The following is an 11,999-nucleotide window of genomic DNA, read 5'->3' as shown; positions in this document are numbered from 1 at the left end:
AAGTCTGAACATGAGTTAAGATACTCTATGTCCAAATTAAATCATACAGATTGGGGTAAAACTATGCATTCCTATCATATCTTAACAGGGCAACCAGTCAAGCCCTTAGGCCCCGTTTGTATGTCAGGAAAGTAAAGTTGAACGGGAATATGATTCCTGGGAAAATTATTCCTTGGAATATGATTCCTGATAACTTTACTCTCCTATCTTTGGAAACATGTTAAGATTTTAATAAATCATAATGGAATAATGAGAAAAGGTAAAGCCCAAACTGGAAAAATTACAAATCATCTTTATCGAAAATCAAAAGTTCAGCAATAATACGAAAGATTGCGATGTAAGAGCAACCACATCGGTGCTCGATGCATCGGTGGGCCACCGTGTCGCTGTGCTCTTGCCATCAGCATGACCCTGCTCGATGCATCGAGCACCGCCGTGCCGCTAAGCAAGCTGATGTGGCCGGTTGTGATTGGGCAACGGCTTAGCCGTTGGCATTTTTTTAAAATTCGAAATATATTTTAAAAATTGATTTTAAATAAAAAATATATTTTCCCACTTTCCAATAAAATATATCCATTTTTTCTCCACTTTTAATTTATTTTTAATTATTTTATCCCAAAATTCACATTTTCATATATAAAAACCTCCATTTCCACACAAAAGTTTTTACACTACACTACACAAAATACTCCTCTCATCACAATTCTCTCTAAATTCTCTCATCAATTCTCATCTAAATTCCCACTCTTTCACTCTTGCAAAAAATGTCTGGCTCCGACGATCACCCTCCGACTTCCTCGGATGGAACCACGAATAGTTCTGCTCATCGCCATTCCCTATTCCGGATATTGATTTCTCGCCCCCTCCTCAAACCCAAGGTTCGCATATTCCAGGTGGCTATCGGCCTTACCCGGTAGACGAGCCAGATGTCAAGGGGTACGGGTGGGCTCCCGAAACTGGCACGGGAGGGAGCACCCCGACGCCACTGGAGGTCGGTTCCGGCGCTCCTCCTCGTCCTCGTAGTGTCCGTGTTCGTACTCGTGGCAGTACCAGAGGTGACACCAACGTCCGCTCCTCGTACACTTTAGGGGAGATGCAGAAGTTATTCAAAGCCTACTTGGAAATCTCCGAAGATGCGGAAACTGGCACGAACCAAACAGAGGAAAGGTTTTGGTGGCGCCTCTCTCGCCGGTACAATGCCAACCGACCGGATGACACCATCGAGCGCAATGAGAGTATGGTGCGCAATGCCATCGGAAGAGCCAACGAATAAATCCAAAAAGTTCCAAGGGTATTACCTCCCGGAACTGCACTCGGCAGGGAGCGGCACGAGCGAGGTCGACATCATCACGGCCGCCATGTCGACCTACCATTCAATTCAGTACAAACCATTCAAGTATCTCGACGCTTGGCAGGAGGTGCGTACTCATCCGAAGTATAAGGGAGGCGTCACCTCCTCCTCCAGCTCCTCCAGCAAACGGCCGAGGTCGGTATCCTTATCCGAGGCCGGCGAAGATGAGGTGGCTAGCCAGCTTGCCAGAGCTCACTTGGGTAGCCCGGACGCCGACCCGAGTAGTTCCTAACGCCGGCCGCAAGGAAGGAAACATGTAACGGCCAACCGCCGTCGCACCGCGACCTCCCGCTTCTGCTCCCTTTGTGCTGCCTCCACCCCCACTAACTTGTTGTGTGTCCTTTTGGGTCAAATCACTATGGACGATACGTCTCGGATGACTCCCGAGCAACTTGACTCACATCACGCAATGATACGAGCTCTCCGAACTCAATTGGGGATACCGCCATCGGGCTAGTCTTCTTTTTAGGATTTAATTATGTAATTTTTAATTTGTAGGATTTTAATTATGTAATTTTTTTAGGATTTTAATTATGTAATTTTCAATTTGTAGGATTTTAATTATGTAATTTTTAATTTTTTTAGTAATTTGTAATAGTATTTCGGGTATTTTTAATGCATTTTAATATTATGAAAATGTTTTTATTCCGGGTGTTGTGCTCTTGCGGAAGAGTAGAGAGTAAAAAATGAATGAATGTGAGTCCGGGTCCACAACCATGCTCTTGGGACGTGGATGCTCTAATTACCACAATAAATAGGCTTGCATTTTTTCCAAGACCTCTGATTCTACCCTCTTCATAAACTCAAATTTACTAGGTTAACATCTACATACAATGAACAATCGGTAATTAATCTTGATTTTGTTCAGTAGTTTTGTTTCTTATTCATCAGACTGCAACTTATTTAATTAGATAGCAGGAAGTTTGTATAAGAATTGCACAGCTTTAGGTGGTTGGGTTAAATTGTTTAACATAGATCAACTTCATGTTAATCTCAATAGCAAAGATTCAATCTTTTTACGAAAATTCCGTTTTATGACAAATTAAATATAATATGAAGTGAGAATCAAAAAGCTTACCTGTTAATGGAGTTAACAACAAAATAGAAAAATTGAAAAATCGAAAAGAAGAAGAGAACGATAGGTGCGAGTCACAGAGAAAAAGAAATCTGTTGAAATAAATCTAAGATAAGCGAAAATATAAATTTTACGTATATTTCCTTAACTTTGAAAATCCTCCGATTAGGGAAAAAGAATAACAGCTTTGGGATGAGGAATCTGAATCCCAGAATTTTCCGTTAACTATCCCTAATTTTAGGAATCATATTACTTCCCTTGTTTTTTTTATTGAAACAAACACCGAATTTTAAAAATCTGGGAATCAGATTACTTTCCCGAATAAAATCCTGACAAACAAACGGGGCCTTAGAGTATAATTCACTTTACTCACATTTTATTATAAAAACAACATAAAAAAGTGTGTCATATATTCTACTGCTTCTGTCCCTAATAGTTTGTCATCATTTGATCCGACACAAATTTTAAGAAATGTAATAGAAAATGTGTTAGAAAAAATTTGTAGAATGTGTGCCCTACTTTTATATATTATTTTTATACTAAAATGTGAATGGAAACGAGTTAGTGGAATGTAAGATTCACTACCAAAAATAATAAAAGTGAATGGTGACAAATTTTTAGGAATCAACAAAAAATGGAAATTAGTAACAAATTTTTCCATGAACGGAAGAAATACTAACTTTTCTAACCCACTATTCTTTACATTTATTAAAATTTGTACCCACCCCCAATGTGACTCCACGTTCATTCTTAAGACTCGTTTTATAATTCCAGATCCTCCCAGGGACTTTACGTAATAATCCGAAGACTTAGGACGGTAAGAATCTGTGATCTATCTGCTTAATTCAATCATTGACTATTTATATTAATTTATTCTAAATTCTATTACTAAACGTTTTTTCCCTTGAATAATTTTGGATAACTTGGGAATTTAGCTAATATCCACTTTAATCAAATAATAAAATAAATAAGGGATCACCTTTTGAATTTATCTAATATCCACTTTAATCAACAATAGCTCATTTAATATACGGATTTAGCTAATCCAAGAGTGCGGTCGAGTGACATGAGACTTGTCCATCATAATCAAATGACTAGGAGATCAATACGAGGATACCTTTGGTTTAATAACAAAAAAATGGATTTAGCTCGATTAATACAATCTATAATGAGTATTTTATCCTATTTAATTAATCCATCGAAAGTTCAATATATTTTGGTTAGGCTCAAGAAATAATTTCGGCCTCAATTTAATTAAATTATACTCCACAACTGGCTCACTTACATTTTGAGTCAATAGCCCAAATAATTGTTTTTAATGATACAGGCCCAAATAATTTAAATCAAACAACCCGGACATATAGCCCATATATCTGTTTTTTCTGAAAATAACAAAATCTGTTTTATGGGGATGAGGCAATATGATTTTGGAGTTCATCCTCTACCTCCTTAAAATCCCACATGCTTTAAATAAAAAAAATTGTGCAAGGAAAGAGGAGTTCGTTACCAAGCTGACTAGTGTTCTTTTAGTTTTCAAGGAAACTATTCTAACTGTTTCTTAGAATAGTTTATTTATAGTTGGAAAATTAAATCCTGTCAAGTTTTAGTAAAAGAAAGAATTAGTCGAGAAATTGAAGGTTAAGGAAATCCCGTGTATTTGATAGTCATCACACGACTTTTATTCACAAAATCAATATTATTTGGTAGTAATTTGTTATTTTACATTTATCTGATGATAGATGATCACTGATTGTCGGTTGATATTCATAGATTTCTCTTTGTCGGCTGCGTTGGGTGGTTGGTCAATCATTTTACTTAGACATTCGAATTGTTTTGCTGATTTTGACTCCCATTTGGCTTTATTCATTCACCACTTCACCTAGAGTCTTAAATGGACCACTACTACATCAACTCCAATACTAAGCTTATGAGAAAGAGCTTTTTACATGAGAAATGCAAATCCACGAAGAATAAATAAAATAAAAAAGAGTGGCATATTAATAAGGAGATGGTATGCAATTTACAAAAGTGAAGATGATTAATCCTAGATTGAATTGGTATAGAATATAGATAGTAGGTTGGGTGAATGAATAATATTTAGAGCTAGAGAAAGGGTGGGTGGATATGGGTGATGGCGATGGGGAGGCCTTTGGGGAAATCCACAAACGGGAAGGCAAAGGCCTCATCGGATTCCGCTAAGGCGAACTCGAAATTCAGAACCAAATGGTGGATAAATACAGCCATTTCCATCTTTGCCAGCTCTGACCCCGCGCACAGCCTCCCTCCTCCCCCGAACGCCATCAAATTCTTTGTTTCACGTCCACTCTGCAATTAAAATGAGTCAAATCTATGTACATTTTTCTTATTTTTTGAACTTTGCTACTTTCCTCATAAACTATCTCATTTTAATTAATAATGCTAACAAGTAAAATATAATTTCATTGAATGAAAAAGGAGCATTTTTCAGTTTTCTGCCGTTTGAGAAAAAGACAAAAAAGGGAAAAATGTTAATGAAAATGGGACCAGAATGAAAGGGAAAGCAGTAGCGCACGTGCACACATTAATCACCTCGTGCACGCAACCCCTATTATTCATCATTTCATACCCGTCATAACTCCAATTTATTTTAAATCCATTTTGCTTTTAGATTCTTCTTTATTTCTGTATATTTTCTAGTAAATCAACTACTATCATAGTATTCGGTTGCTTGAGTATTAATTTATTTTGAGTTTTGAATGACTAGACACTATCTATAATTAATTTTATTACACACAAAAAAATTAAGTCAATCCTAATTCTATGTAACATCGTCCCAAGATGAAGTATCAGACACTATCTATCCAATTAATCAGAATTCGTGTAGGTTTCATATTTAATATTATTCATCTATTTGACTATATTGATACAATACAACTAGAATTAGAAACAATACCCTATTTCTTCTCTAATAATTAGTCCACACACAGCTCACTTCTTATAAACCCCAATATACCCCTTGCTCACAATTATTCCTATTATTGGACTCATCTCAATTATAAATACTAGAACTATATAGAATCCTTCAAATACACTCAACTTAATTAATCATTTAATTCCAATAGAAATAGAATCCTTTTCCCTTCCACAATACATTCAATGAGAAAAAAATACTGAAAATAAACAACATAAAACATGATCAATCTAAAAAGAATACTTATAATATATAACATGTTTACAAAAAAGGTATATGTAAATATAAAAAAATATGATTTGTAGATCAATATGTAAAAGAAAGTTGGAACAATTCATATTTGTGAATCTACAATTATTAATAGATCTATTTGTTACTCAGCTAGTTATTAATTTTAGGTGGGCAATTCATATACGTCTATCCTTTAAATGATGAATGAGGGTCCAAATAATCTAAACAATTAATAATGACGATCTTTAGATTTATGTTTGGTGATTGGTTTGTTTTAAATGTTGGGGACATGTGTTGTCTTGGTATTCAGCAATTCAGGCTGTTTGCAAATTGATTGACCGCCACACTCACATGGCTCGACCCATCTCAAATTTAGGACTACTACACTTAATTAGATTCATGCATATTCAATATTGTGTTTAGTATATATGTCAGCATTAGTTTTCTATTTTACATATTTTACTTTAGTTCTAATATCTCAAATATTATTCACAAAATTAATTTTAAAAATTATTTATAAGATTATATATTTTTATTGAATAGATTAAAATTATAAAAATGAAAATATTTAATGATTATTTTATATGATTTATGAAATTAATGCTATCAATAATAATTTTTACTTATCAATATTAAAATAATATATAAAATAAATAATACTACTACTAATATACGGTGCCTACATAATTTACAGAATCTATCGCATATTCGCATCATGTCATCCATTCCATATATAATTCGTTACTTTGTAAGGGTTTATTATTTACTACTCATCCGTAACGGAAGAGTATGAACTATTTCCTTTTAGTTTGTCCCTGAAAAGTATGAACTTTCTAATTTTGGAAACTTCTTTATTTCTAATAAAGTGTGACCTTTCGTTCACTAACAATACCTTTAAAACCTTTTTTTTATCTCTCTGTTATTTTACCAATTGTGTATTGAAATTTATGTTGAACTAAATGTTAATATTTTTGGGGACAGATGTAGTATTTAATTGTAACATTCTATCTACTGTACGAGATTCAACACCTAATTTTTAGGGAATATAAAATGAGCATACTCTCTCATGTATAGTTAGGTAAATAAATTTCTAAATATTATTATAAAAAAAATTAATCAAACATGATCAAACTTAAAATTTAAAATTATTTAGGAATAAACAAGTTTTAATTGATTTAATTAAGAGATGCCAAGTTGAATACCCCTATGTGGAAGCTTTTACCAAAATTATAGTAGTATTATGAAAGAAAAGAAATGCTTAGTAGTGACGGCAAGAAGCATACATTATATATTTTCCTTGTATTGTATTATGACAATTTGTTTTGAAGTTAATTATTAAGGAACGACATTTTGTACCTAAGAAAAGAATTATTGCAGAGTTATTTATCGAGTACTTATGATTTTATAAGGGTAAGTTCTTTAAAAATAGTACAATTTTCTAATTAAGGTGAGACAAGTAAGATATTTTCACAGTGGAGTGAATGTGGTAGACTAGAAGTTATTATCTACTAGTACTAAAGTAACACTTCTCTCACTATCGTCTAACATATTTGTGGAGACAACTGACATTAAGTTTGGCGTGACAGAAAAATAAACATTAATATATAGTCTTATACTTTAACTTGACTAACAGTGTCTATGTTTGTGAACTGCTTAACACTTCAAACATCATGAAATGCCTGGAGTTACGAAAGTCCACGTGATTTTGCAAATTAAATTTGTTAATCATTATCAAAATATTATTTAATTATGGGATATTGTCACATTTCTGTGATTTCAAGAAAGTTGAAATTTTACAAATTACAACTGTAAGTATACAAAATTTAATGATAGAAATGAATTAGTTAAAAACCAATGGTTTTTTTTTAGTTAAAAACCAATGGTTGGCGGGGCAAGTTTTACCGAAAGAAGACGTTTAGATCATACACGCAAAAACAAAATCCAATCTTAAACAGATTGGAATTTGTAGATTAGGAAAAGTACAAAAACACTCAAATCAATCCAATTAAAACTAGTCAATATCACACTTAAATATCTTCTATGTCCCGTTAGAAATGAAACGTTTTCCTTTTCGGTTTATCCTATTAAAAATGAAACATGAAACGTTTTTAAATATGAAAACAATACTCTATCTACTTTTTCTTCTCTCTTACATTACTCTCTCTTCATTAATTCACAAAACAAAATTACATAAAATCACGTGCCGAAAAATAAATATTGCATATTTAATGGGACGGAGGAGTACAACGAAGAGTACTTTTGAAAAAAAGAATAAAAAAATTAACTAAGAAAGATTATAGATTATAGATTATAGTACTATGTCCATCCACAAAATCAATAGTCTTATATTTCTTGGCCCAATTCTTTTTCTGAGAAGTTTCTATTTTTATGATGAGGCATGATCATTCTGCACTAAAATACTAATAGTAATAACAAAAATTCTCTATCTTTCTTACTTAGTGATAGTAGTATTAGTTTTGTTAATAGATTGATATACATTTGACCTTTCTGAATAAAAAACAATTAAAATATGACCAATGACAATAGCTGACATGGAGGATGAATAAAGTTAAATACTCTAATACTCCTACTGTGTGTTGGTTCCAAATGTGCCTAAGAGTTCATCGATGCCTATAAAAAATATGTAATTTAACTTTGTTCCTATGTATATATATAACCATCTGTGGGATCCATTGCTATAAAAAAAATTTTAAAGTAAAAAAAGCTAGAAATTATGGTTACGACTAGAGATGCCCACCGGTTCCGGTTCGGCTAGAAATTATGGTTACGACTAGAGATGCCCACCGGTCCCGGTTCCGGCGGTTAACCGCCGAACCGGAACCGGTGGTTCCGGTTCCGAACCGGAACCGTGGCAATTTTCCCGAACCGGAACCGTCGCAATTCGGGTCGCGGTCCGGTTCAGGTTCAAGATATTCCGAACCGGCGGTTCGGGACGGTTCGGAACCGGCGGTTAACCGGCGGAACCGCCGGTTCGGGCGCGTATATCAAGGCATCGGGGATGGGGCCGACGGCGGCAGCTTTTCAGCTGCAAAACCGGCCGGTTTCGGCGGTTTTTTGGCGGTTAACCGTGAAAACCGGCTGTTTTGCCCTGAAACCGGCGGTTCCGGCGGTTTTCCGCCAAAACCGCCGGTTTTCCGAATATTCAAATTTTTTTTTTCAAATTCGAATTCTTCCATAAGAGTTTCTCTCTTCAATCTCCCAATTCTCTCTCTTTGTCTCCAATTTCTCATTTGTGCTATCGTGCTTCCATTTAATTACGCAAGTGCTACTCTTATTACGCATTGTTATACACTTATACTTGTTCCCGTAGTTCTATAAGTTGTCTTTCTTTCTCAATTGCTAAAACAAAAAAATATATATTATTCCATATTTCTACATTTCTACATAGCAATATGTCATCATCCCGAGAACTACGTGGATTTTGAATCCTCAATAAAATTGTGGATACGTAGGCAACTCAACTTAAATTTGAAAAGTTTAACTTTGAAAGTTTAAGTTGAGCTCAAGCCCTTTTCAATTTTTTCCCCCCCATTTCATGTTTTTTTCAATGTAAATTATATTACATTGTTGTATGTTGTATACTTGTAGTTGTAGTCTTGTAGATGTATTATGTATATGTATTGTAAATTGTAATGTATCGTTGTCCGTTACAACTCAAACTCAATAAAATTGATATCATTTTCTCCTTATTCGCCGTATTTCTATTTGAATTATACATTGTCTTGTTCCAATTTGTTATATAAATCCAAATTTCAAATTCAAAAAAAAAAAAACAAAAAAAAAACCGAACCGCGAAACCGCCGGTTTCGAACCGGAACCGGAACCGTGAAATAGCCTCACGGTTCGGTTCCGGTTCCACCTTCGACAAAACCGGAACCGGCGGTTCCGAATCGGAACCGCCGGTTTTTGAACCGTGGGCAACACTAGTTAGACTTATGAGTAAATGTGGCAGTATATGAAGAAGAGAGAGAGAGACTAACCTGCCATCTCCATGGATTAAAGTGCCAAGGTAGGTCAAAAAGTGATGGATCTAAATGCACTGCTGCTATCACCGGCAGAACTTTCCAACCACATGGAATGTCATAACCTTTTTATTTCCGAATAAAATATGTCATTTTTCTCATATTAATTAATCAATTAGCGAAAATTAATTAATGGAGAACTATTTTTTACCTTTATACCTAACATCTTTAATCGCCTTTCTGTGAAGAAAACGAACCACGTTTCCCAACCTCAAAGTCTCGCTTATCACCTGATTTCTACATCATTCTTTTATTAATTACTCCATATATTAATATTAGTAGTACTAAGTTTGTGGTTAAAGAAATGAAAACTCTTACGCATTGTGTGAACTCCATTTTCTTGTAGTCATCCCAGCTCAATTCCCTTGTTTCTTTCTTGGCCATTGAAATTTCCAAGTGCTCTTCCTAATAAAGGAATCCAATTAATTAGAAGGGTCATGATTAGTAGTGATTTAATGATTATGGAGTATACTTAACTCTTAATTTTTGAACAGCAGTGGGACAAGCCTGGAGGAAGTAAATAGCAAGTGCTATAGCAACCGAGGAGGTTTCATGGCCAGCAAACAATAGGCTCAACACCAAGTCCAAAATCTGGTCTTTGGAGAGATTGGAATTGTTGAGCACCCATCCTAGTAAATCTTGCTCGTTTTTGCTGCCCCTTTTCATCCTCTCCTCCATTTTGCAATCGATGAATTTCAGTATTGTGGCGCGAGACTACAGGAAAAAAAATAAAGAGTTCAATTAATTAGCCGAAAACATATGGAAAAAAGTATGTGTGTATGTTACTCGCAAGGCCTTCCAGTAGGCGGTTCCGGGGAAATTGAGGGGAGGCGAAACCACGCCTTTCATGAAGGTGATGTACTCTTTCTTGAGGCGCTCGGTCTCGGCCTCCCCAGCCTCCAGGCTCATTATGTGTTCCGCCATCAAGTTGAAAGTAAACTGGAGACAAGCTAATTGACTCAAACAAAACTAATCAAATCAAATTATGATGATCACATAAGTGTATACTATACATACCCTCTTGGCCTCGTCCTGGGCGCAGACGACAGGGCGGTGGGCCCAGGACGAGAGGACGAGGGCGGTGTGGCGCTCGACCTGGCGGAGGAGGTGAGTCTTGAGCCTGGAATTGGTTAAGAATTTGAGGGAGATGGTTCTCATGTCTCTGTGCATATCTCCCACCAAGACTAGCATCGACCATTTCCCAAGTATTCCACCGATGCTCCTCGGATAGCTGCATTCGAAGAGCTTCCCTTCGTTTTGAAGGATCAATCTGTTCAGCCCTGCGTCGGCGGAGACTATTGTGGCTTCCCCAAACAAATGGGACTTGAATATTTTCCCATACCTTAATCAAAATCACACAATTAGTAGTTAATTAATTACACTATTCATACTTGGAGACTCTGATTGTGAAAGATTGATTTAATTACTTGGAGATGTGGTGTTCCATGTATTTGCCTATGGTGTGGGCTGGATGTGGCTTCAAGTAGGCAATGCTTTCTCCAACAAAAGGCCAACCCATGTTGCCTGGTGGAAGATTCACTCTTTTTTGTTTTCTTCCATACAGAGTCACCAATATTAGGGATAAAGATACAGCAAACAGAATCGACAATTCGAATCCAAACTCAAACTCACTCATGATTTCCCTCTCTGTCTCTCTAGCTACATTAAGTTTAATGGTGTGTGGAGAGGAAAACCAGACTTGTTTGGAGGAGATTTTTAGAATGAGGGCACCTTTCTGTAGGGGCTTTGGTCTTGTCTTTTGGGCATTTCTGGAATTACAATAAATTAGCATTTCTGGAGTAGTATATTTACCACGTGGAATAACAATTTGCAATTGTGTTTAGACTTCTAATAAATCTCATAAGCCTTAATAAACCCACTGTGCTATATTTTTTTAATCAACTTTTATGGTCAAATAAAAGGACAAATCGGAAAAATGGAAACATGGTCGACTAACTAAACTCCGATTAGCGATCATCATTACTCCCTCCGTCCGCTGTTAAACATCACATTTTAATAGACGCGGGTTTTATGTAATAGAAAATTGGTTGAAAAAGTTAGTGGGATTAAGTCCTACTTCTATATACTTTCTCCGTCCCACAAAGTTTATCTTATTTTACTATTTTCGTCCGTCCCACAAAGTTTGTCCCACCTGGAATCTACCAAAAAATAAACAATAAATACACCCCTCAATCTCCTCAATGGGAGACCCTTATTCCACTACACACCTCCATTTATTACAAAGTCAAATAATTTCTTAAAATCGGTATCCGATTAAATTGGGACAAACTTTGTGGGACGGAGAAAATATTATTTTTATAATAAAGACTAGTAAATTCTTGGTCCTAA

At 35.4% G+C, this 11,999-nt stretch overlaps 1 protein-coding gene across 2 annotated transcripts; it reads right to left on the bottom strand.

Annotated features, from left to right (window-relative positions):
* Positions 1-4,365: 4,365 nt before the first annotated feature.
* LOC121767277 (cytochrome P450 90B1-like) lies at positions 4,366-11,400 on the bottom strand. 2 transcript variants are annotated; one of them, XM_042163516.1, is made up of 8 exons: positions 11,078-11,398; positions 10,668-10,992; positions 10,437-10,589; positions 10,128-10,364; positions 9,969-10,055; positions 9,802-9,880; positions 9,609-9,715; positions 4,366-4,751 (listed from the first exon to the last, which is right to left on the bottom strand). In XM_042163516.1, exons 1-8 carry the CDS (start codon positions 11,284-11,286, stop codon positions 4,530-4,532), a joined length of 1,419 nt encoding a protein of 472 aa, XP_042019450.1. In that variant the 5' UTR covers positions 11,287-11,398; the 3' UTR covers positions 4,366-4,529. The 2 variants fall into 2 exon arrangements, with proteins under 2 accessions (XP_042019450.1, XP_042019451.1); XM_042163517.1 differs by lacking the exon at positions 10,437-10,589 and having other exon boundaries at positions 11,078-11,400.
* Positions 11,401-11,999: the final 599 nt, after the last annotated feature.

The sequence above is a fragment of the Salvia splendens genome, chromosome 15, assembly GCF_004379255.2.
Source record: "Salvia splendens isolate huo1 chromosome 15, SspV2, whole genome shotgun sequence".
Classification (NCBI taxonomy): Eukaryota; Viridiplantae; Streptophyta; class Magnoliopsida; order Lamiales; family Lamiaceae; genus Salvia; species Salvia splendens.
Note: the sequence above shows the minus strand (reverse complement) of the source record. Positions and strands in the feature narration are given on the sequence as shown.